This window comes from Agelaius tricolor, unplaced genomic scaffold (assembly GCF_023055355.1).
Source record: "Agelaius tricolor isolate 1412-34295 unplaced genomic scaffold, bAgeTri1.0.p SCAF_3, whole genome shotgun sequence".
NCBI classification, from domain to species: Eukaryota; Metazoa; Chordata; class Aves; order Passeriformes; family Icteridae; genus Agelaius; species Agelaius tricolor.
In genome coordinates, this window is record NW_027269263.1 from 43,085,480 (window position 1) to 43,112,888 (window position 27,409).

Sequence of the window (27,409 nt, forward strand, 5' to 3'; positions counted from 1 at the left end):
TCTCCACTGCTAACATGACAACTGTCAAAAGGAAGCTGAACATGTACGAATAAATCTAAATTAAACTAACATATTACTTTCCTAAGTTACAGCCATCATTTTTGTACAAAATTGCTCAATAATGGCAATGATAAATAAGTCACACAGTGAAATCTGTCGAAGGCTAAGATCTACAACAAGGATACCAAGGATCTAAGTATTTTGAAGAGTTATGGTAACATTTTAGTCTGTTTTCTCTGACAACTAGAAAATATATATGTAATACTCGCAATGTGATACATCTCTATATAAAAACATCAGAATTATACATGCAATATCTGATTGAGGAAGAAGAAATAAAATTAAAATCAGTTCAGGTTCTTTTTAGTTGTTTTTTCTTGATCCAAGTAAATAAAATTATGCATAGTTTAATGGACAAGCATTGAATATATTGCAAGAGGATTTGTAAAGCCATATTACAAATTAGAACATTTGTAAAGCCATATTAAAAATCTCATGTAAATGTAGATGACCATAATGTTTTTCTGACCCTACCTGTATTTGTAGATTAAAGTCACCTCAAATCGCAAATGACAAGTTAAAATACAAATGGTAAAAAATGTGTGGCTCTCATTGAAATTCATTCTCATCATATAAATATAATTTTCTAAAACCTCCACTCACCAAAAAAAAAATTATTTTGTGCACTTTAAATTAAGAGAAGTAAAAAAATAGGTGTTAACTGTAATTACTGAAATGATTAATTCCTTTGTGAGATCAAAGTAACTTTTCATCACCTTTTGCTGTGACATTTGTGGAAACAAGAGACGTATTCAATGGCTAGGTAGTGTATGATTAAAAGTTAAAAGCACATGAGAGACAGAACAATAGAAGGAAAATCTAAAATTAAAGACTAGAAAAGTAATGCAGGATCGTGATAGTAAACTAGTAGACTACTGCTAAAGGAGAAGAATAAACCCAAGGATATTCAGAAATTGCCACACTGACTTTTTTCTCTTATCCATCTGTATTATCAGTTGTTCCTTATCTTGCATTTCATTTTTAAGCTCCATGGAGTAAAGATCAGGGTTTTGTTTAGCAGCAAGTGAACACACAAGGTGATGGTCCTGATCCACTGCTTTAGCTCCAATGTAAAATGATGGTGCTGACACCAATTTAACAATGGTAACAAAAATACAATTTCTATTAAGCTTTTTGAATTGGATTGACAAACATCTTACTGTACACACAGGTACTCCCAAAGTTGACTGCCATCCCATGGTCAGTGATGGTAATCCCATTTAAAACAGGCTAGTAAACATACTAATATTTTTCTATCCTCCATTTTTTAAAAAATATTTTAGTGAATTTTCATTTATATCCATTGAAAAGTTATTCTAGAATGGCATATACAATAAATTTATATATATACACCTATTCCTTTGGATTTCATTTAACCTTCTGCTTTCATCACATCTACTTTGAATACTGTGTTTTCTAAGCTGTAAGATTCAATATATTGCAATATTTTTCAAAATACCGGAATGTAATTTTTGATTGATACAGGAATGAGAACTATAGTAAGATCTGAATGAATTCTGTGTGGTGATAATTCCTCTTATATCTGCTAAACTCCACTAAGAGACTATAAACAAGAACAATGAATAGGAAGCCAGACTCAGTTAGTGAGAGACAAAGGTTAAAGCTCATGTAAATGTAGCTGTTCATAATGTTTTTCTGACCCTATCAGTATTTGCAATTAAAGTCACCTCAAATTATGATATAAAAAAAAAAAAAATCATTATTTACAAAACCTTGTCATTCTTGTAACGGTCTAAGGTATGAGAAGATGTCCTGTTTCACAGGCATACTAAACATTCCAAGACTGTGGCTTTCCCTCAAGCAAATTTATTCCACTTAAGGAGAAAAATTAAAAGGAGTTGTAACAAGTTCACAAAATAAATATAAACAGATACGCTGAAATAGTTATTCAGACAGTTCAATTGCTTCTAGGGTTGAATACCAGCTTTACCATTTCTTTTACATCTTGCATGTAATGCTTTTCAGGGCCAGTCTGAAGTTCTAAAAATCAAACATTAGAAAAAAAGTAAAGAGGGTTTCTAAAATTAGTCAAGGTCCCTACCCAAATTTTTCACACATGTCCAGATATTTCAGGTGCTCACTTTTGAGATTTTCAACTTAAGACATTTGACACTCTCAAGAACACCTCAGAAACACAAAATTTCTAGAAAATCCTCATTTGTCTTTCAATGTGAGGCTATATCTTAGCTACACATAGGAATATAAAATATTAAGAGCATATTACAGTGAGCATATTCTCTTTTGTAAAGAGAAACAGAATGAAACACCAGAGAGTGCTCCAGAGAGTGGAATGAAAGCAAGTCTGCACAGGCTAGCAGAAATGTTTTCCATTTTTACACTGCCTATATAATTTTCAGGAATCCTCTCAGATCAGCTAGTATAGCTTACTTCCATAAATATCATTTCAACACCAATTCTGTTATGAAAATCTATTATACCTACAATACTAACTTTTTGTGCCTTAATGAAATATGTCAAATATATAAGATGTTGCATCTTTTTATTAATTGTAGTGTAATAAGAAAATCCCCAAGGAAGCATTTTTTGTTTGTTTTGGCCATGAAACAAACAAAGAAAAAAAGCTTTATAAAATCATCAGAAAGATATTAAATGTTCGAACTTCAGTCTATATATATTCATAACCAACATTTAGAAAACCCAAAAAACCTCTGTGTGCCATAACTAAAACCAAGTTATGGAATGTCTCACACCCAATTTTTGGTTAGTGACATTTCCAGATTTCTGTCCATAGAACTGCTCAAAGTGGTTATAATGACAAGAACTGAGAAGTGCTCTCTGAGTTGATGTGTTTGAAAGGTAGCTTTGTATGAACAGCTGTGTTTTCAAAATGCTTGCCACCCCTAAATTGGTCCTTGTGAAGTGCACTGTTTGCCTTATTGCCAGCAGGGCACATTGCACTGTAACTGCTGCATTTTTAGGTTTTATCACTGTCTCTCTAACTGCTGAAGTGGAAAAGAATGATTGCCAAAATCTGACGTGTTTCTTTTCCTTTCTGCTCACTCTGACTCGGTTCTTAGCTGTCTGTTGCTCCAGTGATGACAAATGTAGCTCAGTTTATTCATTTTCACTGAATGTCTTTTCCAGCTCAAATAACGGTGATACCCTCTTGTAAATCAAGTCTCCAGCTGTCAATAGCGGTAAATCAGAGAAACCTAATTAAGACATAATCATTGTTTCCACAAGGAATAATTAGACTGCAAAAAGTCACACACATCAAAGTACATTTTTCTAAAAGCAAGAGATAATACCTTAAAAGGAAGAGACACGTCATGTTTAGTAAGACACCAAGTAGGGATGGCAACAGGGATGGACATCCAGAAAAAAACAGATAATCTGTTCACATAGATTTAAGCAGTTTTAGTACATAAGTTCTAGTGCACAAAACAATAACGAAAATCCTGAAGCACTAATGAGGAATACTAATTTGTTAGATATAAAATATTTAGCCTTTTTATTTGCAGACATTAGGAAGCAAACCGTACTATTTCATCTGGATGAGGAAATACAAGTACAATCAGAGTACCCACAAAGATTTATAAGTGCAGCTGGGTAAAGAATTACATCAAAGACTCCAAAACTATGATGCACAGTTCTTCTTGCTGCTTGTGTGGAAACATCCATCCTGCACCTCAGCTTACTGGTGGTAATCTGCTGTGGAGCCTTACCTGTACAAGCTTCTCTACTCTGAGAAAGTCCTAAGAATAGTACAAGTTTTAAGAATTGCTTAGAACATCACATCAATAATCTTTAGAGGTCACCAAAATCCACTAACTAAGAGTTAATGCTGACATACTTGCATTATTTGAAAAAACTTCTTTTTTAAAACGAGAAAGAAAATTAATTCTTGGCACAGAAACTTTTATGTGTAAACCTCAGTTACTTTAAACACTACTCAAACAAACAGAAAAATAACTTTCAGCTTCTCTGTGCCCTTCTTATAAAACTGGACATTCAAATTACTGAACTTTCACATAAAACTCTAGATGGTACAAAGCACTCAACTTTAAAGCACCAGAACACATTAAAAAAAACTCTGAAAATCACTGCTAATTAGAGCACTTACATTCAATTTTATTCAGTATTTACTATTACTAGTACATTAATGAAGAAAAGGAATCAATGCGTTCCAGAAGTTGAAAGTAACATGAAGTGCTTTTTTTTCCAATACAAACACTTATCTCTGTGACACCAGATTCTTCAAGGAAACTGAACTTCAGATACAGTTTATGCTGCTGAGTGCAATTTATATGAGGTTATTTTGTTACAGTGAATGACAGCTCACTTTTCACTTCAAAATGAAAAGGCATCTTGAGGTTGGAAATTAGTTACGTACATACAGACACACATAATCACTGCAACCAGTTAAGCAGTTATGCTTAACTTGATTCTGGGCTTTGATCACTGGGAATCACTGTAAGTTTTCCAGTGGGACTGGAAAACTTACACCAGCAATCCATTTTTTCTTCTATTGTTAGTCAAGATGCATATTGGAGTTACATTATAATATTGCTATAAACAAAAGACCAAAAAAAAAATTTTGCCACTCCAAGCATTATATACAATTTTTGCTGTTGTAATGTATCACTTTTTTATGTACTCTGTCATGTGAAGAGTACTACTGTCATAGGATTTAGTTTCAGGTTGTCCTGACAGAAGCAGATGATCCTTATGGGTCCCTTCCAACTTGACACATCCTATTCTATGATTGTATGATGTCATAAACCACCATGGATGCCCATTCTAATAGAAACATTATTTTATACCACACCTTGAATGACAGTTAAAAACAAATAATTTTTTATATAAAAAGTACACAGATATGCCACTATTTAAACAAAAAAAATCTTTTTCCATTGAAACAGTGTATTTTGGAATGATGGCTGCAGGCTGGAAATGTCAAAATTATTCTACAATCTGTTATTCAAGCCACTCAGCCTCAGTGAATATTTTACACAAGACAGAAGCACTTTAACCAAAGAAATAAGAAAGATTTATGCTAGAACACCATATGAGCTTGAGCTGGTGACTTATTACCTAAAGCATTCACCAGAAAGAGAAAGGACATCAGATTAAATCATAACAAAGCAGAATTTCAACCTGGATCTCAGCTCTTCTTTTTTCTGCTGCCTTTTGCAGAAACCCTATCTGATATATACGACGTAGAAATATCCACTGGTGTCCTTACTTTTGGTTTGAGAATCCCACAGAAACTAGAACATAAAATCAGGTGTATAAATGCAAATACAGGAGCATATTGGCTCAAAAGTATACAAAAATATAGTTTATGTACTTTAAATGGTACAGCCTCTCCGGTGTCTGGGACACCCATGAAAACTCCATGTTGATCCATATTTTATGTTTCATAGTGACCAATAGCAAATTTCCAGGGAGGGATAGAAAATCAGGTCAGCTGTATTGCTATGCTTCCCCAGAATGCTTTCACAAGTATCTCTACTGAGCAGAAGTCCCTGAGCATCACATTGGGATCAAAAGGCTGAGATAAGACATCTGCAGTAGTAGTCTTTTGAATCTTAATTTACAATTCAGGTAAGATTTTCAATGATCTTTCAATCATTTGAAACATACATTTTGTATTTTTCATGCTAGAAATACATTTTTAATATCTAATCCATTTGAAAATAAAATAATCAGCACAAAATGTGCTTCGAGAGTATGTAGGAAGAACATGACCAAAAAATTCTCCGCCACGTGGCCATCCCCTTACACAGGAAATTACATCTATGCATTTGGCATACAAGGATTTCTACTAAGATTTTATTAAACGTGACAGTATTCCACTTAGGTGTATCACCTTGCTTCCTGGTGGCAAAATTAAGAGCAAGTTGCAGGCATTAACTTTTCAACACAAACCTTTATTTTTCTGCAAGCCTCAAGCTCACCTCATTTCCCAGAACAAAGGAACAGATTATATTTTTACTATTTCAGTAAGTATGTCTTAGTATTTTGGTATAAACTGGGCCATGTGCATAAAAACATACTCTTGATCCTCTAAACAGCAGAATGTTTTCTGTATGTTTATCTCACACATTGTCTGTTCACTCTATTAATAAACTTACATGTTGAAATAAAATATTAAATGTCCTTAAATGCACATAACACAAAGAACCACCTCAAAGATTTGCCAAATGTACTTCAAGTTGCCCCAATGCTCATATTACTTTACACAGTCCAACACCTTTCCCCTACACTGTTATGGAATGCATGGGTGGTCACTATGCCAAATCCTCCTGGGCTTGGAAAGGACACATAAATCCAAATGCTTGACACTTAACTTTTGCAATTCTGTCTATCTACACCAGCAACCCCTTCAGAGTTATTTATCAATGTCAATTAAGCATTGATCTTAAGGTTTGTAAACAATGTCAATGTGAATTTTAGCACTAAAGGCAGGGGGAGAAAGGGCATAAATGTGTATTGCACAACAGTCTTCAGAAACAAAGTCTGAGTAAAGTGTAAAGTCTATATTCTGAAATAAATTAAGCAGTGAATGTGTACTACTTTATATAAGAAAACACAGAAGCTTTTGTATTACATGCATTGGAACAAAACGTACACTCAAAGTTAAATTTGTTTTACTTCACAAAAAGAAAGTACATAGCAAAAATCTGGAAAGCACACATTTGATGCCACAAGTGGCATTGGATGCCACAAGGTTTCAGTCCTTACTATCATTTGCAACCTGAAGACAGTCTACAGACTTCAGATTCTTGCAGAGCTACAGGGAAAAGAAGCAATCGCTAGTGTAATTTTTTCTTCCCTTATCACTCTGAAGACACTTTTTTGCTAATACTCCTTGCAATTGAGGTTATTCAAGTCAAAATAAGAAAGTCAGTGATTAGCCTGAATTTGCCAAGAATGACAAGCTATTAATTATAGGGTACATATTTCCTTCTAAATAACACTTTAAAGAAAAGAAAAAAAGTTTTCTTTCTAGACAGCAGCTACAAAAAGTATTAAAAATTATAAAACCTGGGGATTTTCAGTTTCATATATTTCTGTATAAATATCTCACAGGCTTGCCTAAGAATGTCATTAGGAATATGCATTAATCTAACCATTCCATTTCCCTTCCATTATAGATAAATTACATTCTTTATAGTTACAAACTTTTTGTAAAAAAGTTAAGTATTCATGCTCTGTAGGATTTTTCTGTGTTTACATTTTCAAAGCCAACAGAAATTAGTCTGCTTCTAGAGATAACTGAAAGAGAAAAGAGAATATTTTAAAGGAGGATAAAATATGTAGCAAAAATCACACTGATATGTTTTACTTTGTACTCTGTGGATCTTCAGGTTTCTGTAGAACAATACTCTCCTGGCTGTATAACAAGCTAAAAGTCTAAAGACATATTACTATATTAACTTAATTTATGCTATCTGGATACCACTATAATACTCCAGACACCACAATCATTTTCCTTTCTTACTTGCAATAATTAACAGTAGAGAGCAAAAGATGGCTAAATTAATTTATAACTTTATAGCTTTTTATACTAATTATTTCCTCTTCTTGTATTTTAGGTCATCTTGTCGTTCCTGCAAACACTAATCAATCATGGGATTTGAAGTTAATACTGCTAAATAAATGAATTGTTTAATCTCCTATGACCATCTATACATACTTCATCTTCACAAAGCTCATCAATTTTATGTCATCAAGGACAAAGTGACCTTCATTTCTACAAAATGCTTCTTACTACTGGACAAGTTGGTTACAAATTTATCACATCCTCAGGAAGGAAGTCCTTCACGATCGTCATTTGATAAATGCAAGATTGTGCTGTATTAATTGACCAGGTCATACTGAATTCTAAGACTATAATTGCGGAGCACTAAAGGGTCTGTTACCTTCCTGAACATTTGGGCTAAGATGAAGGACCTGCAACTCAAAATTAATTTACTGCTTGGTCTAGTTACCAGTGCTCTACTACAAGCCGCAGGAAGAAAAGCAGACTGCCCGGAGTCATGTATATGTGAAATCAGACCATGGTTCACCCCCAGGTCTGTCTACATGGAAGCTCCAACAGTGGACTGTAATGATTTAGGCCTTTTTCATTTTCCAGCCATACTGCCTGCTGACACACAAGTTCTACTTCTACAAACTAATAATATTGCAAAAATTGAACACTCAGTAGACTTCCCAGTGAATTTAACTGGCCTAGATTTATCTCAGAACAATTTATCCTCAGTGACCAGTATTAATCTTAGAAAGATACCACAGTTACTGTCAGTGTACCTTGAAGAAAACAAACTTACTGAGCTCCCTGAAGAATGTCTCTCTGGACTCAACAATTTACAAGAGCTTTATATTAATCATAATCTGCTTTCTGTGATTGCACCAGGAGCTTTCATAGGCCTCAATAATCTTCTCAGACTTCATCTCAATTCAAATGGTCTGCAAGTGATCAACAGAAAGTGGTTTGAAGCTACTCCTAATCTTGAAATTCTCATGATTGGAGAAAATCCAATAATCAGAATTGAAGACATGAACTTCAAGCCTCTTAGCAATCTGCGCAGCCTAGTTTTAGCAGGTATAAATCTCACTGAAATACCAGATAATGCTTTGGCTGGCCTTGACAACTTAGAAAGCATTTCCTTTTATGACAACAGATTTGTTAGAGTGCCCCACATTGCTCTTCAAAAGGCTACAAATCTTAAATTTCTGGATCTAAATAAGAATCCCATTAACAGAATACGACGAGGAGATTTTAGCAATATGTTGCACCTAAAAGAGTTAGGAATTAATAACATGCCTGAACTGATTTCTATAGATAGTCTTGCTGTTGACAATTTGCCAGATTTAAGAAAAATAGAAGCAACCAATAACCCCAGATTATCATACATTCACCCCAATGCATTCTACAGACTTCCCAAGCTGGAATCGCTGATGCTCAACAGCAACGCACTGAGCGCGCTGTACCGCAGTACAGTGGAATCCCTGCCTAACCTCAAAGAAGTCAGCATCCACAGCAATCCCATTAGGTGTGACTGTGTCATCCGCTGGATTAACATGAACAAAACAAACATTCGGTTCATGGAGCCAGAGTCCCTGTTTTGTGTAGACCCTCCTGAATTCCAAGGTCAGAATGTGAGACAGGTACACTTTCGGGAAATGATGGAAATCTGTCTTCCTCTGATAGCTCCTGAAAGTTTTCCATCTACATTGGATTTAAAAGCTGGCAGCCATATTTCTTTGCATTGCAGAGCAACAGCAGAACCAGAACCTGAAATCTACTGGATAACACCATCAGGACATAAACTTTTGCCTAATACTATCTCTGATAAATACTACATTCATTCCGAAGGAACATTAGACATAAGTGATGTAACACAAAGAGAAAGCGGCTTATACACATGTATAGCAACAAATTTAGTTGGAGCAGACCTAAAGTCAGTCATGATTAAAGTGGACGGCTCTTTCCCTCAGGAACACAATGGATCTGTAAATATTAAAATAAAAGACATAAAATCTAATTCTGTTTTGGTTTCATGGAAAGCAAGTTCTAAAATTCTCAAGTCCAGTGTCAGATGGACAGCCTTTCCGAAAGCTGAAGACTCCCGGGCTGCACAGAGTGCTCGAATACCATCTGATATAAAGGTATATAATCTTACACATCTAAATCCATCAACTGAATACAAAATTTGTATAGACATCCCCACTATCTATTCTCAGAATAGGAAACAATGCGTCAATGTAACCACAAAAGGACTGGACTTAGAAGTGAAAGGCTATGAAAAGAACAACATAATAGGATTCCTTGCCGCCCTCGGTGCTCTTTTGGGAATCATATCTGTGATATATCTCTACAGCTGCATCTCTCAAGATATGAACTGTGGCATTGGACACAGCTATCTAAGGAATTACCTGAAGAAACAATCCTTTTCACTCAATGAGCTTTATCCTCCTCTAATCACTCTTTGGGACATGGGCAAAGAAAAAAGCACAGCAATGGAAGTAAAAGCAACTGTAATAGGTGTACCAACAAATATGTCATAAATGTGTCAGTATAACACTTACTTTCTGAAATAAAAAGCACATGACTGTATTTGTGCTGAATAAAAAGGCAACAAGAAAAACATATTTCTCTTAGGAACTAGATGGCCAGACTTTGTTGCTGCCAACAAATGGAATATATATGATTCAGTATGAGAGAAGAATTTTAATTAACTGGCTTCTAAGGGTATTCTACCAACCAAATAAAATTAACTTCATATTCTAGAACTTTCATGGGACTTTTAAGTCTGGAATACAGTGGAAGTAGCCAAGAACATTTTCTGTATTTTTTTTAAATTATTATATAAAAGTAGTGGAACTGAGCAATACCTCCTCCTGTGCTGTATTACACAAAATAGCCACGAGTTTTTGCAGTGAACAGATATACTAGGATTGACATATGGTGTAATGAAATGGACAAATTCTGTAGAGTAGACACAGTGAGTATGTGAATTTTTTTTAATGAGAAAATACATTTTTGATTAAAATCAAAATACTTTTTGTCTTGTTTGTTTCTATAGAAAACACCTCACCTTTCTGGGAGTTCTTGTCTGACAATAACAAACACAACCCAAAGTCTGATAAAATATCTCTTTACATATTCTCCTCTCTCCTGAAAATGCTAATCTGAGCACAAATGATATTTTTGCTGATTTTAGGCTGTACAATGTTTCTAACAGAAATGTAAGTTTAGCGATAGTTTTTTATCAAATTTTATTTACTCTACGAGCATTATAAAGGCAAAAGGGATGTTGGAGATGAGGCCACTAAAACCCACTTAAATTGTATTTCAGCATGGATATTGGTTAATGAATAGTTCTTTGATCCTTTTATTTTATACACTTTTATGTATCTGTGTGAAATACTTCTGTTCTCTTTGTGAGCCTGCAGATCTTTATTTCATTATATCTGTATTACATAATTTTATTACTAGACAAAAGTAGTCTCTTCTAGAATACATGGCAATGCTTTCCATGGTAGTACTGTGAACCACCATCCAGATAAACATAACATCTTTGATCTCTTCACAGAAACATCTCCATGGTATTAGCCATTTTCCATGACCAAAGACATTTTTTATGTTAAAATCCCCACAAAAGCAACAGATGAGCAGTGGAATTCTTGTGCAGCTGTACATAAAAATGGACAGCTATTCCTTCTACAGATATCCTACATAGGCCTGAAGTCCCTAGGAAGTAATAAATCCACCTTGTAGCTTTAATAGCATAATGTGTATTAACTTGAATTTTTGCACAAACATGCAAAAAAAAAAAAAAAAGTAACAGCAGTTAACAGCAGTTTTTTCAGCAAAGTAAAATCTCTTAAAAGTCATAGAAATAACTCAGTTGTGTTGAAGTATGCTTTTTCATAATCTCATTTATACGAAGGTGATTTTTTCTACACAAGGCATAGGGCTAAAATGTTCATGTATTTCATTAATTGGGATGTTCACTCTCTTAATGGAGGAAGAAATTGATAAGGAATTATATTTAATTTCCTCAGAAACAGAAAAGTATTGTTACACACTTGTGCTTCCATTTATTTCATAGTTTTCTCTAAGGAATGCATTAAAATGCCTTAATGCATTAAAAGCCGTAGTTACTGGTTATTCAAACCAGAAGAGTAGAAATAGATTAATTTTTCTTTGGCATTTGACAGCAAACCTCATTCTGAAATGTACCACTAATAAAAGAGAGAAGGCAAACATAAGTATTTAAAATATCTGGCTAGGAAATACCCACAATATAATACTGAGAAAAAAATTAATTTATATTATTTTTTTCTATCAGTTACTAGACTGAAAGATAATGTTTTATTAATAAAAAGATAAAGCATTTACTTTTTGGTAAAAAAATTTGCTGCCATTTTAAAATATAAATTGCAATATTTCATCAGCTAAAAAAGTCAAATGCTATCTTACATAGGAACATTTCAGTTTCTAGTTTAGCTAAAATGCTGTGAAATCATAACTCCAAAAAGTACCCATAAAACCAAGATAAGAGATTCGAGAAAAATATGTTGATTTATATCATAAAAGGAAATTTCCACTTCCAAAATTCTCTAATAATCTTATTCTGCTTGTGTATCCTGAAGTAATGTCCTCAAGATAACTTAAAATAGAAATTGGGATTCTTCCCTTAATGTTGTGCTGGCCAGTAAGACACAACGGTCAACAATAATCTTATAAGATATCCCTTTTTATCTGAAGCCAGAAGAGACTCTTCTGAAAAATGTTGCTACTACAGAAAATAAGTTCACATACCAGACCATTCTAGAAGAGTTGAGAGAAAAAAAAATTGAAAAGCAACACTGTGTCAGACATAAGGAAAAAAATAATTCTTATATTGAACTGAATAGGGTGGATGTGTGGCACTGACAAAACAAGAAATTTTACATGGAAGAAAGTATACAGTAAGTATGAAAAGTTCATTATTAAAACTTCAGAAGACATTTTGAAGGAAATAGCTAAATGGAATAGAGGAGACAGCCCTTGAACACAACCCAAAAGAGCCAAAAAGACTGAAAGTTCATCTCATGCTAAAGATTTCAAAACATACTTTAAAAAATAATAACAATTGCATGCAGCTTTTGTAGAAGTTAGAAAACAGATGACTAGAAACATATCCAGAGTAAAAAAATCTGGTATTACCTGCTAGGTAGGAAAAAAACCCAACATCTTTCTGAAATACAGGTTGACCTTCCAAACTAGTGTTTTGGTAGGTCAGTTGACTGAGGTTCTAAATGTGTAATTTGAATAGGTTTTCCTTTAATACCATTGGAAATAATTGGAACCAATTTTCTCAGGAAAAGACTACATAGATACTCAGGAAAAATGCTAAACAGCAACAACAAAAAAGAGAAGGATTATCTAAACAAGAGAAGGATAATCTAAACACTCAGTAAACACAAAATCAAGACAGAGAACAAAAATGAAGATAGATGACAAAGTTTGTGAAAATTAAAGGAAAAAAACACCAAACTTCATTTCTGCATAGGACAACTATATAAGTTAGATATCTAACAAGAGAATTGAATTACTCATTTATATGGATAAATTCAATATATTACTGAAACTTGGCAAGCTTTGCATGATTGGAATGTTAAAATACACAATCATAACCTGTCTAGTCAGAACTGTGCTTTGAAACTGAGACTTGAGCTATTCACTTCACCTTCAATAAAAATTCTAAAGGAGTTACGTCTTCAATGTTTCCATTATAGGGCAGTGTGAAAAGAAGTACCAAACTATATTCTGTCCATGTTTAGCTGCACCTCAGTATTCTGAGACAAAATACAAGCAGCCTTTGTAAATAACATAGGCATACAGTAAAACTAGTAATGAATAATGAAAACAGACCCTATGGTGTGCAACTGACTATAGTTATATTATTTTTTTGGCTACATTAAGTAGTATTTCATTTCTGCAGCTGGTGTGACCAAAAAGAGATAGAAGGCTAAACCAATTGGACATCATGTTTAAAAGACTTGTTCTTTTGAACAATCAAGAAAAACTTTAAATAAACATGTTGTACATCTACCTACTCAACTACAATATTCTCAGAGAGATAAAGCTGCAGATACATTGAAGTACCTTCAAAGCAACCAAATCTTTTATTAAGTCATTCCTTCCTTCCTTCAGAAAAAGCTGAAAACTACAAATTAAATTCCTCTTTCAGCTAAAAAAAAAACCTTTTTACAAATGTCTCTCGCTTATCTTTCTATCTCTCAGCTTCAATTATTTTTAAACCCTTTTTCCCATAGCCCTTTTCTTTGCCTTGATACAAATTCTCTGTTCCCTTCCATGCTCCCTGTGGGTTCTTTGCTTATTTCCTGCTACTATTGTTGCCAGACTGTCACATCATTTCCAACATCTCCCAGTAAGGACAGATGTTATCTGAGTTACTAAAAAAAATTATCAGTGAAACATAATACTTGGAGGCAAAATATTTGAATAGATAAATACAATTATTAAAAAAAGACCTGGCATTTTTTGAGAAAAACCTAGTTGTAAAGCTGATCAGGTAACGAAATTAAGCGTCTCTCAAGGAAACAAAAAGCAGAAATAATATAACAACATTCCAATGAAAATAATAATATGGGAGTTAGATAAAGCTGGAAGGGCATGTAATTTGGGCAGATGGCCTATTCCTGATGCTAAAATAGCTGATGTTCTTTTAAACATTACAGTTTAGATAAGTAGAAAACAACCCCATCTGCCTCACCCTTATGTACACATTGTTTGTTATCCACATTAATGACAATTTCACACTGTTCTCCAAACAGCCATAATGCTTTTATCAGAAAAGTACATCAAAATCAGTCCTGGTGTCTTCATCTATACACATTTCTTACAGAGCAGACCTAGACTCTATAAAGAAAGCCTTTCAGCATTCATATACTACACTTTACAGGTCAAAGAGTTTACAGTTTTGTCATTTAGCAAGTGAGCACAACTCAGAGTCCATCAGATGGCTGTTGAGAATAACTTTTGAGGGCAGAATCTTGTCATACATTCTTATTTTTTTCTATGAAATTTTACTGTGTGCTGTTAATGTCTATAACTTCTTTTTGGTATTGTCTCTAGTGTGAATGTCAGCTAAACTTAAAAAGATACAGCTGAATACTTTACAATACCAGAGAAAGTCAGTTACTGTCTGAAGTCTACTAAAGACAGCTAAAACACACCTTAGGCATAATGGTGGAATGATTTCATAGGACACAGAAACTGGTTATGGAAATCATCTATTCCTAAATATCCAACACTTAAATGGAATATAAATTGGCTAAAAATAAAGTCAGAATTATCACTTTCAATTAAATGCAAAGTGCCCAATAACCATGCCAAATAAAAAACCTGAACCATTTAGAGTTAGTCTCACTATAGTAAAGCAACAAACATAATTAAATTAGAAGTAATCAGCTATGTTTTTCTCTATGTACCAGGTAATAAAAGGATTAAGTTAAATTGTTACTATTAATTATAGTCTCTTAATCTTACCTTAACAATTAATATAAAATGGGATGTTAAATTCTCACATAATTTATTTCATATATGCTCTGAAGGTATTCATGATAAGTGTATGCCCATTTTTAGCAAACTAAGTGCTATACTAAATATTCATGTGTTATACCACGTATTTCAAAATATGAAATTATGCTTTCTACTAAAACACCCTCTTGCACAATTTAAACTATCAATACCTAAAATATACTGCATGTGCACACCACTATCTCAATTCCATTTATTCTGTAGGAATGTAAAAGGATTTCTTTACTCAAGCTAGGATGAACTGTACCCCCAGGACTTCCAGACTTTTCATTTGACAAGTTCACAATAGTACAGACCAATGTCACAACACTTATAAATCTATCATGTCCAATTCAGCCTTTCAGGCTGTTGAAGTCCAATTTAAAATTACTTCCTTTTCTACCTTCCAAGAAATTCAACCTCTCTTGTGCCCTTCACATTTCATGCCTTCACTCAGCAATCATCTACTGTTTGCTTACACAAAATTACACCAGCAGCAGCCCTGCTTTGTAACCATTTTCTACTTCATTAATACTTCACATTTTTCCCAGCCTCCTATGAACTAGACTACTTCCAGAGTATCCTACTTCCTACACTACTTCCAGAGTATTCTTCTCTATGACATTTGTTATCATTTTGTAATTATCAATGACATGGGAGGAAAAAATATCCCAAAAAACAACAATAAGAAAAAAGCTGAATTGCTCTATGGATTTGAAGGCAAATTTCAAGTGTAGCCAGAGGAAAAATGTAACCCTGAAAACTCTGCAGTCTACTTCCCAACCTTCTTCAGCAGCCAGCTCTGGTTTAATAGTATTATGCTGGCTAAAGCTCCCTTTCTTCCCCTTAGGTCTTAGGAAAGCTGACTAAAATGGAGGATGTCAACTACAGGTAGAGTAATTTGAAGTTATTTGTAACTTTTGCCATATCTGGATTATTAAAAAAAAGAAAACAGAAAGAGAATAATCTTATTATTCATCCAGCCTTTCAAAAGCATACAACAATTTATAAGTATACACCAATAAACACATCACACCAAAGCACATACACCAAGGATTAAACACCTCTGCAATTAACTAAAGGTTTAGAACAAAAGAAATAGAAATGTATTGTCAAAGGGTTGTAAATCTTTTCTCTACTATGCTGAGAGGTAGGAAACTACCCACCAGTATTTCCTCATCTATTGAAAGCATTTAGGTGTGTAATTTCCACTGAATTTAACAGATACTAGTCTCCAACCTGTTAAGGTAGTTTGGACATTACCAAGTATGCCCCTGGATGACCAAAAGCCTGGCCATATCAACCTGTCCACCTGACAGAGCCATCAAGAATTTTCATCTGCACAGCTCTACTAAAGACAGTATAAATGCAATATACATCATTCATTTAATTGAAAGCATTACATATATTTTTAATTAAGACAAAATGGGAAAAGAATATTATATTATTTATTTAAAATGCTTAGAATAGAATATTTTGTGGAGAGCATCTGTTGTAGGATTAAATAATTCAATATCCATCAAAGAAATTCTGGAGAGTGAAGAAAATTAAACACCAGCAAAGAAATTCTGTATAGGTTCAGATATTATCTAGCTACAAACAAAATAATATGCCATACAATATATTCTAAATGACTGCATTTTAATATATCACAAACAATATATAGGTTTACCTCAGATTCTTACTCCTCTTGACCTAAAAGGTTTTCAAGGGTCTACTCCTGCTATTTATCTCTAACTATAAATTTTATTCCTACTGAATTTCTTAGGCGTCAACTTGTCTTCTTCTTCCTTTTTTCTTCTTCATTTGAAATTTTTTTTGTCTTCAATTATCTTACACATGAAAATTGTCTATTCTTGTATGTCATGCAACATTGTAATCCCACTATCAGCATTTCTTTTTTATCATTCTACTTTTCTCTTGCCAAAATTTATATTCCACCACCCTGGTTGTGTATAAATAATCTAAATGCTTCTTGCTGGAACACTTATATGAGTATGACAAATTTTATGAATAATGTGATGACTTTATGGTTAGTAGGTGTTTACCTTAAACAAGAACTGAAAACTTTCTCAAAAATGTTTAGAAAATTGAAAAAATATAAGAAAGAAAAAAATACTTTAAAAAACGGTAAATGAGAAACCTTCATATGTTGTTAAAAAATAAAGTGCAGACCATGTAAGTATTACAGTTAAAAGTGAGGGAAAATGAGAAACTTTAGATACGCAAAGGGAGATAAGTGAATGGCTAAAACCAATTGTAACATAGGATGGAAAAAATACTTTAGAATAAACCAGAAAAGAGCTGTAGAAATGCGGCCAAAGGGGCCAAAACTGATGAAAGAACAAGTTTGCAACATGATCAAATCAATAAATAAGAGAAAAATTAAGTTGAATGAACAAAGAAGCACTACAAGTAGGTTTAAAGACAGTGAAGGAGAAAAATAGGATGAACAAAAGGTATAAGAAAGAAAAGGAACAAGTGAAGGCACTGTGCCTAACAGCCCATCCTGGAAACACAATAGCAACAGACTCATAGTGTCATTTGGGAGGTTTCATTCAGAAGACAACTGAAAGCTGATAACCCTGCATTATTAAGCAAAATACTTTCATAAGGAAATCTCAAAGGGAAGGAGACACTTCTGCCTCTAATTAAGAGAGAGCTCAAGGTCCAGGGGCTGCTTAACAGTATCAATTATAATGTCACTAATAACCAATTAAGGTTTGTGATTTTTCTAAATATTACCAGAACCAAAGCAATATCAAATATTGCTTTTAAGAAGCCTCAAAGTTCTTTAAAAATAATTAATTCTGATGGATTAACTACAAAATCCATTTAAAGGCAACAATGAAAGACACTAGAAGGTATTTCAGTTTGTTTTAAATGCTGTAGAAATCAAGTGTATTCCAGCAAAAAGAAGCCAATCAGTTACATATAATAAAAGCTTGAAGAAAAATAAAAGGGAAGACCAAGAGCAGGGGGGAAAACAAAGATAACAAAATCAATTAAATTAAGAGGAGAAAAGAGGGAAGACAAGAATGATCCTGTTTAAAATTAAGTTATAAAAGTCAAGTTAATATATTTAAGTTACATACTAAAATAATGACTGATGCAAAAGAGTCGGTCAGAATACAGTAACAAAAACCTAGATTTTTAAAAATAATTTTTTAAGACTCCTTTTAAAACTCATAGCAAAGTAACTGAAAAATCAGTGAAATTGTGGAAGTAAGAGAGACTGAATAAGCCAACTAGGTGTCTGTATCTAAAACAGAGCTGGTGTGCTGAATATCTGATGATATATTTACAAGTAAATCTGCCTCTCCAGTGCACTATGGAGAGATCTGAATTATGAAGTCCATACAGTGCTGTGAAGCCTTTCAAGGGTTTTCTAGCTCAGCTCCAAGTGCATTAGGAATTATTAGTTTGACAGAAAGGCACACTAATATCACTCCCATGTAGATTGTATACACAAAGGTGCTAAAATACATAGTACTAGCCATGGTAGTCTGGAGAACACCACTCCACACTCATAGGGGTAGAGGTCAATGATTTGTACTGGTTTGAGACCAGTTGGAAGTGTCTTCCTCAGGGTTTTACTCTGGGATTTAACTTGCTTATTAATGACCTGAAGGAGGAGACAAAATCCTTATCAATCTGACAATACTAATTTGGAGAATGCAGTCAATACATTTAACCACTGCTGATGGCAGCCTAGGGCTGCTGTTTAGAGGAATCTAAAATGCTGGAGAATTAGGCCAACAGGCTGATGTGAAATTCAGCAAAGACACATGTAAAGTCCTGCACCTAGGGTGGACTGACACCTGAATGAGCACCAATCTGTCACTGCCCCACTGGATAGCAACTCTCCTGAAAATTGGCTGGAGCTCCTAAGCACAGCTGGCTAACAGGATACTGGGCTGTATTAACATGAAACTAATAGAAGACTGAGGAAAAGAATGCCCCTTCATTCAGCACTTGTTAGACTACCACTGTAATACTGTGTCTAATTTTGGATCCCTAATTGCCCAGCCCCATATGAGACATTGATCAACTGTAGCAAGCTTAGCAGGAGGTTCTCAAGATGTCGAGAGCCAGAGCTCTACTCCCAAGAAGAAATTCTGAGGCAGCTGGGCTTGTTCAGCCTGGGAAAAAAGAAGGTTTAAGACGAATGAGGAGCAACCGTCCCGTATCTAAGAGGCGGCTACCGAGAAGACAGAATCAGGCTCATTACTGAGGTGCACAGCAGGAAAATGAGTGACAACCACCAAAAACGGAAGTTGGAGGGAATGGGATTTAACTAAATATAGGAAAAATAATTAATTATGAGGAAAAAAAAATCTTGGTAATAGGTTGCAGAGATACAGTACACAATTATAAGCAAAATTAACTGATTCACAATTGACCTGTTTTGAGCATGAGGTTGAATAGATGACTTATCTTCCAACCTGAATCATTGTGCAGAGTAACTTTATTCCAGAGACTATACATGCAATGTAACCTCTTCAGAGAAGCAAAAAAAAAAAATAGCTGAAATTACTCCAAAGTTTGCACAGGAATATCCTCTCAGTGTTTTTTAAAATTATTCCAAGAGTTCTTAAAGAGATGCAACAATTTCAGTACGTGTTTAGGATTCTTAAATGTCCAGATTTTAAAATACATTCTTAATGCAGACAGCTATTTCCATACTCATTTAACATGTGGCCATACTTTATTTCAAATATATTTACTCTATTTTTTTGAACAAAATCCTTAGGAATTTCTTACATACCTTTTCTCATGCTCTACCATTTTCATTATGATGCTCTTTGACATATCTAAATGGTATGATTTTGCATAAACGGAGAGCAGCAGACGGTGAAACTGAATATATAAGTTTTTCCTTCTTTTTTTACCAACACAGACATGAGTAACCAGCTTTAACTAGCATATATTTTTCTGAAATATAGAAAATTTTGAATAAATCCATGAAAATGAGAAAAATATTCAAATTCACAAAGCCAAAAAATATTCAGAGTTGGATGGGACCCACAAGGATCACCAAGTCCAACTGAAATGAATGTTGTGTGCAGGAATTGAACCCGTGACCTTACCATTCCGAGAACCATGCTCTAACCAACCAGCCTAATGTCTCATTCAAAAAAGCATGAAACCATGAAACAGAAACTCTTTCCTCATGTACTGTCAATTATTAAATTTCATTTCTTTGGAGTATGGTTTTGTTCCATACCATCATATCATTTGTGGCTTTGCAACTACATCAGCCAATTCCCTCAGGACTCTGGGATGCATCTCATAAGGTCCTATAGACTTACGCACATTCAGGTTCTTCAGGTGGACATGGACCTGATCTCTACTTAGAGAGGGACTCCAGAAGCATGGGAAGAGAGGCTGTTATTGAAGACAGAGGCAAAAAAGTTGTTGAGTACCTCAGCCTTCTCTTGCTCTGTTGTTACCAGTTTATCAGCATTTTTTATAAGGGGGTTTACACCTTCTTGGACTTTCTTTTTCTGGTTAACATACCTGTAGGAACCCTTCCTGCTATTTTTAGTGTACCTTGTTCAGTTCCAGCTTCTCCTTGGCCTTCCTCATCCCATCCTTGCACAAACAACCTTCACCTCTGTGCTCTTCTCGGGTTACCTGTACTTGTTTCCACTCCCTGTGGATTTGTTTCTTTGCCTTTAGTTTGACAAGCAGGTCCCTACTCAGCCATGCCAGTGTTTTGCCTTTCTTGCCCTATTTCATGCTCCTGCGCATTTTTACCTCTTGTGCTCTATGGAACATTTTCTTAAAGACCTGCCAGCTCTGATCTGCCCCCTTGCCCCAGGGGTCAGAGTACCAGGGGATCCTATTGACTATCTTCTTGAAGAGCTGGAAGTTTGCTTTCCTAAAGTTCAGGGGCCAAACAGTACTGTATACCTGATCCATATCCCTCAGGACTACAAATTGACTACTACATCAATGCATGATCACTGTCACTCAGGCTGCCTCCAACCTTCATGTTCCACTTAGCTGGTGTATGTTGGTGACCATCAGATCCAGGAACACATTCCCTCTGCTAGGGCTGTCTCTTATCTGGCTCAAAAGTTATGTGGAACACGTTGCCTGGACAAGTTCTGTATCGTCCATATTTGGAAGCAAATGAGGTGAAATTGGATACTGCTTTGGACAGCCTAATCCAGTGAAACCCTGACCACAGGGATTGAACTAGGAGACCCCTAAATACCCTTCTGACTTGAACTACTTTATGATTCTAGGTAAGGAAAACAAAGAAAAGGGTGGCCACTCACATGTAAGGCAGTAGCTGGTCAGTACACTTGCCTGGCACAATGTTGTACCTGACTACCTGACCACCACAAACTGTCTGTTTTGCTAAACTCTAGTCTCAACTATTTTCTGTGTAAGTATGCTGTCTAATGTGTGTGTGTGTGCAAAATCTACTACAGAACACCAGGCTGAACTGAAGCCTCTGTTGGATGAGACATTCCAGAAGGACTGCAGGTCTGGGGGAACCGTAGCTCTTACTGACAGTAACTGTAAGGCACTGAGACACAATTCTGGGTAGAATAATTTGTATAAAACCCATATGTTGTGAATGAGTCTGAATGTGAGCAGTAACAAACTCTAGCCCTCATCAGCTGGCTATCCATGCTGTTCATGTTTCTGGGCTTATGCTGGTGCTGATACAGAAACTGCTTTCCCTCTGTGTTATCAGTTAAGTGTGTGTACTGCATGGTGTGTGCTTCTGCCTGTGCAGGATGTATGCTTAGCCTTAACCACTGGCTGGACCCTGGCAGACAGAACCACAGCAACTTATTTATGGCATCAGGACAAGAGCCTCCATGAGTCCAACATGCACCAAAGTTGGTACTAGTAGACTAAAGAAAAAAATCCTGCCAGCAACATGAAGTCCACAGGATCCAGCATCTCTAACACAATTTCTAAGGTTATCCTATCAATAAAACCATTATAAGCAGCAATATCTGAGGTGATGACTGGTTTAATCCAACAATCACTATAAATGCTTTTCTAGTTTAAAAGTAGCTTCTAGTTAAAAATATTTCATTAGAGAACTTTCCAAAACTTATTCACATTTTTTCCCCTGTACAGCACAAAATAAACTCTCACCGCAACATTGGATCTGATGTATGCTGACAAACACTTTGACTAGTTTTCTCTAGGACTTCAAACACTTCACCACTGAAATCATTTGCTTTTTGACCACAGGCAAAAGAACTGCCTATTACTAAAGTGAACAACCTGTGCTTCTACCGTTGAGATCCTAATAATCATTCAAATTGACAGCACCACCCAGGGTCAAAATGTCCTGAGGAACTAATTCAGGAGATCCACACCTTAATTAGCTTTTTTAAATAGCAGCTATTTTCATTTTACCTTCTGATATTAATATGCTCTTTCATTTGAAACTAATTAAACACATCAACTTCAGTTTGGCATCCTCCTCTCACAAAAAGCCAGTTTAGTAAGTTTGTTTGATTACTTCTGTAGCCTACATGTATATGTAAGCTACAGAAGTAATCAGATGTCATGATGCCCATGATCTTGACATCTTTTCCTAAAGCACTTGCCAAATTTTAAACAGTCACAGACAGTCTAAACTCTACCTTCATCTCTACTGCTGGTATTTTCTTAGCATCCCTCAGAAACTGAATGGAAAATATGAGAGGCAATGACTTAATTATATTTAAAGCATCTGTTTCTTAAAATCGTGAGTCATATAGGTCTCCACTACTCCTTGTTCCTCAAACTAACAAATGAATCATGTTACAGTAGCAATAATTCCTTCCTTTTGTCAAATTGCTAATGATGGAAGAACTTATAATATTTAAGTCCATGTTTATTCAAAACTTTTGACTTGTGTATTCTCCTCCACAGAATCTACTTTTTAATTCCAAAATAAAGTATCAGATAGGTAAGTGAAGAGGAAATCTCCTCTCTCTTGCAGATTCAGGTTCTTCCTGGTCTGTACTAGTCAGACCAGTAAATTCAACTTATTTAATGTAATTTCATAGCTCTGAGCAGCCTAATCTAGTTGAAGATGGCCCTGCTCATTGCAGAGGGGTTAAACTAAATGTTCTTGAAATCTCCCTTCAAATCAAAACTCTTCTAAAATTCTTTTTTTTTAACACTATGATACCTTGAGACTTTGATATTATGTCAAAATAATAACTATAAAGAGTACTTATTAAATGTTTCACATTTTTACTCCAGGAAATATCAAAGCTTTTAAAGATTTTTCATAGTTCTTAACAAATGATTTAAACACAGGAAGTCAAAATATTTGGTGATTTTTAAAAATTATTTTTCTATATACTTCACCCATACACTGATTTCACATTTCAACTAACTTGTAGGTACTGTTAATAGAACCTCTTCCCCACTTAAGATAGTCTAGTGTCACTTTGAAAATATTTTCCTAATAAAACAGCCACTTTAAATTGAACTTTATATACAAATCTTAATTGCATATAGTGCAATGAATGGCCAAGTTTCCAACCCAGTTTCTGTAAAATCAATTGTTCACTGAATGACTGCTCATATCCACTCAGCATGAATTACTGCTTTTTAAATTAGATGGATATTTTTCCCTTGTGTGCAACACAATATAGTGTATCTAGTTAAAAACAGGATGGAGAGATCCATATTTTCTACTGCTTATTCAAATTTTGTGTACTAGATGTGTCATTTCTTTAATTGCCTCAAGATGTTACACTGAACAGTTCTCCCAATTTTTATGAGCTACTAGTTAGCTCACACTTGTTTTTTTTCCTTTTATTTAAAGCCAAAGGATTGATTCCTGATCATTTCATAGGAGAATGAGTCATTCCTATTCCCTCTACCCTACTTATTACATATGAAAAATTACACATGCATATTTCCTGTAGCATACATTATTGTTACTTACAATAAACAGTAACTACTGCAAACAATAGAACTTACAACTTTGATTCCCTCATTTAAAACAACAAAATCAACAAAGATCAGCATTTAAATTATGCTTTAAGTTAATACCTGTAAGGACATGTTCACACTTTTTAAATTTAGCAACCACTGACTTTAAGACTAGATTCTAGAATAAAGTTTAGCACATATTTAGGCATGTAAATGCCTATAAACTCAGAACTGGAGTGCTGTGGTGGCTGCATCATTTGCTCCATCAACTTCTGTTCAGAGTAGAAATCAAGCACCACTATATTCAACATGAAATAGTCTAGTGTTCAAAAGATTCTGAGTATATAAATGCACAAGCAGTGTTATCGATGGAAAACCTTACTAAATGAATTTCTTATTCCTAAAAACCTGGAAATGGTAAATTTCACACACACAAAAAAAACTGATGTACTTTGGCTAAAAGTGTCTTATGAACTATATGCAGCTTGGAAAAGAACTTTGGGCAATATGCAAGTATTTATTCCACATGGATCACTACATTCAATATTAGCACTGAAAAAATAATAGCTCTTAGATTTACAGTCAGGCTGCAATGCAACACTTTTTTTTCCCAAGATATTAATATCATAGCATGTCAGAAGATTTTTCTACAAGCAAGAGAAAAAGAGCAGAAAAGGTAAAAATGGCCATCTTAGAAATCAAATAACTGTAATTACATTGAAGAATAGAGTTGGGGTTTTTTGCATTACAGAGTCTGAAAAGGTTAGTAACATGGCTTACAGTAATAACTGCTTTAATTACTAGCCTAAAATTGATGCCTCAAAAAGCCTTACACTCTATACCACCTACAAGGATGCTAAAAAAAAGAAATTAGCCTATGAAAACTATTTCACTGAAATTTCACTCCATAAAGGTATGAATTCAGTGGTATCAGTTTAGCTATCAATATGCAAGCTAAGCAACACAGACACATTAAAAAAATGAAAAAGAAATTTCATGAAAATTTTTCAGACTATGAATCAAAATTAACTGATCCAGAGGAAGACACTACTTCAAAAAGAATGAGACTCAAGCCCAGCAGTGTTTTACAAATCTCTCTCAATCTTTTCTCTCTTATTCTGATAAAGTGACATCCTACATAAGACAACAGAGGGAAAACTTTAAAAAACCCTGGTGTCCACTATTATCAAAGTGACATAAAAAGATGGTAATACTTGGTTGTTATCTTGGGACTGGGTCTTAATTATCCCTCTGCATCTTTAGCTATGTTTAATTTATTGCTATTCACAAAATGACTACTTTAGTGCAGAATGACTACATAAACACTACTCTTAACCATTAAATCAAATTACTACCTTTTGTACAAGGAAAATTAATTTAATTTCTAGCTAATCAAACCAAAATCTTTCATTTTAAAACACTTTCAAAAAAAGAAAAGCTATTGCTTAGTAGTTTATTAATAAACACCACATGCTAAACACTCCCATATTGACCACCTAGTATACATTTTATTTGTTCTTCCTTTCCTGTAAGGAATGGCATTTATGGTGCATTAAATGTGTATTTATCAATTCCTCCTATGTATGGTTAAGCACACACAGACTCAGATACAACTTCAAATTGACCAGGGAGCCACACAGCAACAACATGTCTGCTAAAGGCCACTTATTTACAGCTGCCAGTCTATCTGCACCTGACAGAATTTGTCCTGGAACAGAAGGCAGGTAGAATAAGCAAATAAAGACAGTATTTTACATCTGAGTAATTCTCCTCAGTATCAGTGATGCCTTGTATTCCAGAAGTTAAGAACACATGTGAAAAGACAAACTTAATTAATTAATTATGGAGTGTAGAATTTTGTGGCTTTTGAATTTCTCAAAGTTGTCTTTCCTCTTGTGTTTCCAGAAGCAGCAACCAGCACAATTCCATTACCTTCTGTGTAACAATCATTATTTTTAACACTTCTCCAGAGAATATTTTTATTCATCTACTGACCAAATGAAATAGTTGCAGTTTTTTAATCTCTATTCCCAAGAAAATATCTCTCTGTATTCATCATTCTACCTGACTATATGGCAATAATAAATTTTTTAATTTAATTAATTCACTTCGGAAGTCTTAGAGTAACTCAGCTTACTACTTCTTAATTCATCTGTTACTAATGAATTTTTACATTCCATTAGTCTGCCTATTCAGCTTGGCTGTTTTTCTGGAGTTCTTCCATCTTCCATGACACTTTCTCATTAAAATAATTTTATATCACATATAAATGTTTTCTCTTCTTCAATAGTATCATTCCTACACAGCCCAAACATTATAATAAGTTACTAATTTACGTACTGAATTTCTATACTAAGTAAAAGATCTCTCACCTTATTCATTCATTTATCTGATCTCTCCAGTCTAATCTTAGAATTACTATCCCAGTATATGAGTAACATCTGTACAAAACCAATAGCAATAAGGCAATTTTAATGGAGCCTGTCACATTTCCTTGGGAATAATTAAGGTGTCACTTGATCTTGAGAAAGTCTTACTGTAGCAATGAGTATGGATTTTTTTTCTTACATAATGTAAAAATTTAGATCTACTCTAACTCTTCTGAGATAATAAAATCTGCATTATTTATTTTATCTTCATTTGAATTGTTCTCATAATCTTCAAAATTTCATCATTTTATATATTTGAAATGTTTGTATTCGTACAATTTGTGCTGGTCTCCTAGCTGCATCTAGCAAAAGGCCAAATCTTGCTTTTCTGCTCCAACAACAACTGCAGTTATCCAAAGAACCTGTCTGTCCTTTTAACAAGGAAGTAGATTTAGAATATCAAAAGAAGAAAAGCTTATGAAAAAGAAACAAGAAATTATGACAAAAACTATTCTGCAACAGTAACATGAAATCAGTGCCATAATTATAAACTAAGGGCATCACTACTGTTCTATTCTGTAACTCCTGGGCACAGCAATTTATAATACAAAATAAGATGCAGTATTGTCATACACCAGTGTCATGATTAGAGCAATAAATTTTAGAATTGTAATTTATTTATATTATCTCTTGTACTATTTAAAACAGCTAAATGAGAAAAGGCATCTGATGAAGGAAATAAATCACAGGTGAAATTCTTGTGAGAAACAATCTGTTTCCATTAAGTATTTTATTACTAAGCAGACTGACCAACTACAGATGCAAAAGGTGACCCCAGTTTACAGCTGTCCCATTTTGATTAAGCCAAAATATGCAAAAAAAACTTTCGGTATGCTACTAAATTTCAACTCTTTAAGAAATTTTCTAGCCTAATTTCCTGCAAATTTTTCATGAATGACCTATTTTTCTTACGGGATTATGTATG

The 27,409-nt window shown here is 34.3% G+C and overlaps 2 protein-coding genes across 3 annotated transcripts in view; one reads left to right on the plus strand and one right to left on the minus strand.

The window, feature by feature from the left end:
* Positions 1-10,610, plus strand: part of LRRN3 (leucine rich repeat neuronal 3) — a 32,089-nt gene extending 21,479 nt beyond the window's left edge. The window contains exon 2 of the mRNA XM_071423649.1: positions 7,644-10,610. Coding sequence (XP_071279750.1) covers positions 7,993-10,119 — 2,127 coding nt within the window. The 5' untranslated portion in view covers positions 7,644-7,992 and the 3' untranslated portion in view covers positions 10,120-10,610. The remainder of the gene's footprint in view (positions 1-7,643) is intronic.
* IMMP2L (inner mitochondrial membrane peptidase subunit 2) overlaps positions 1-27,409 on the minus strand; it is a 406,566-nt gene that overhangs the window by 232,822 nt on the left and 146,335 nt on the right. The gene's annotated exons all lie outside the window — the stretch shown is intronic.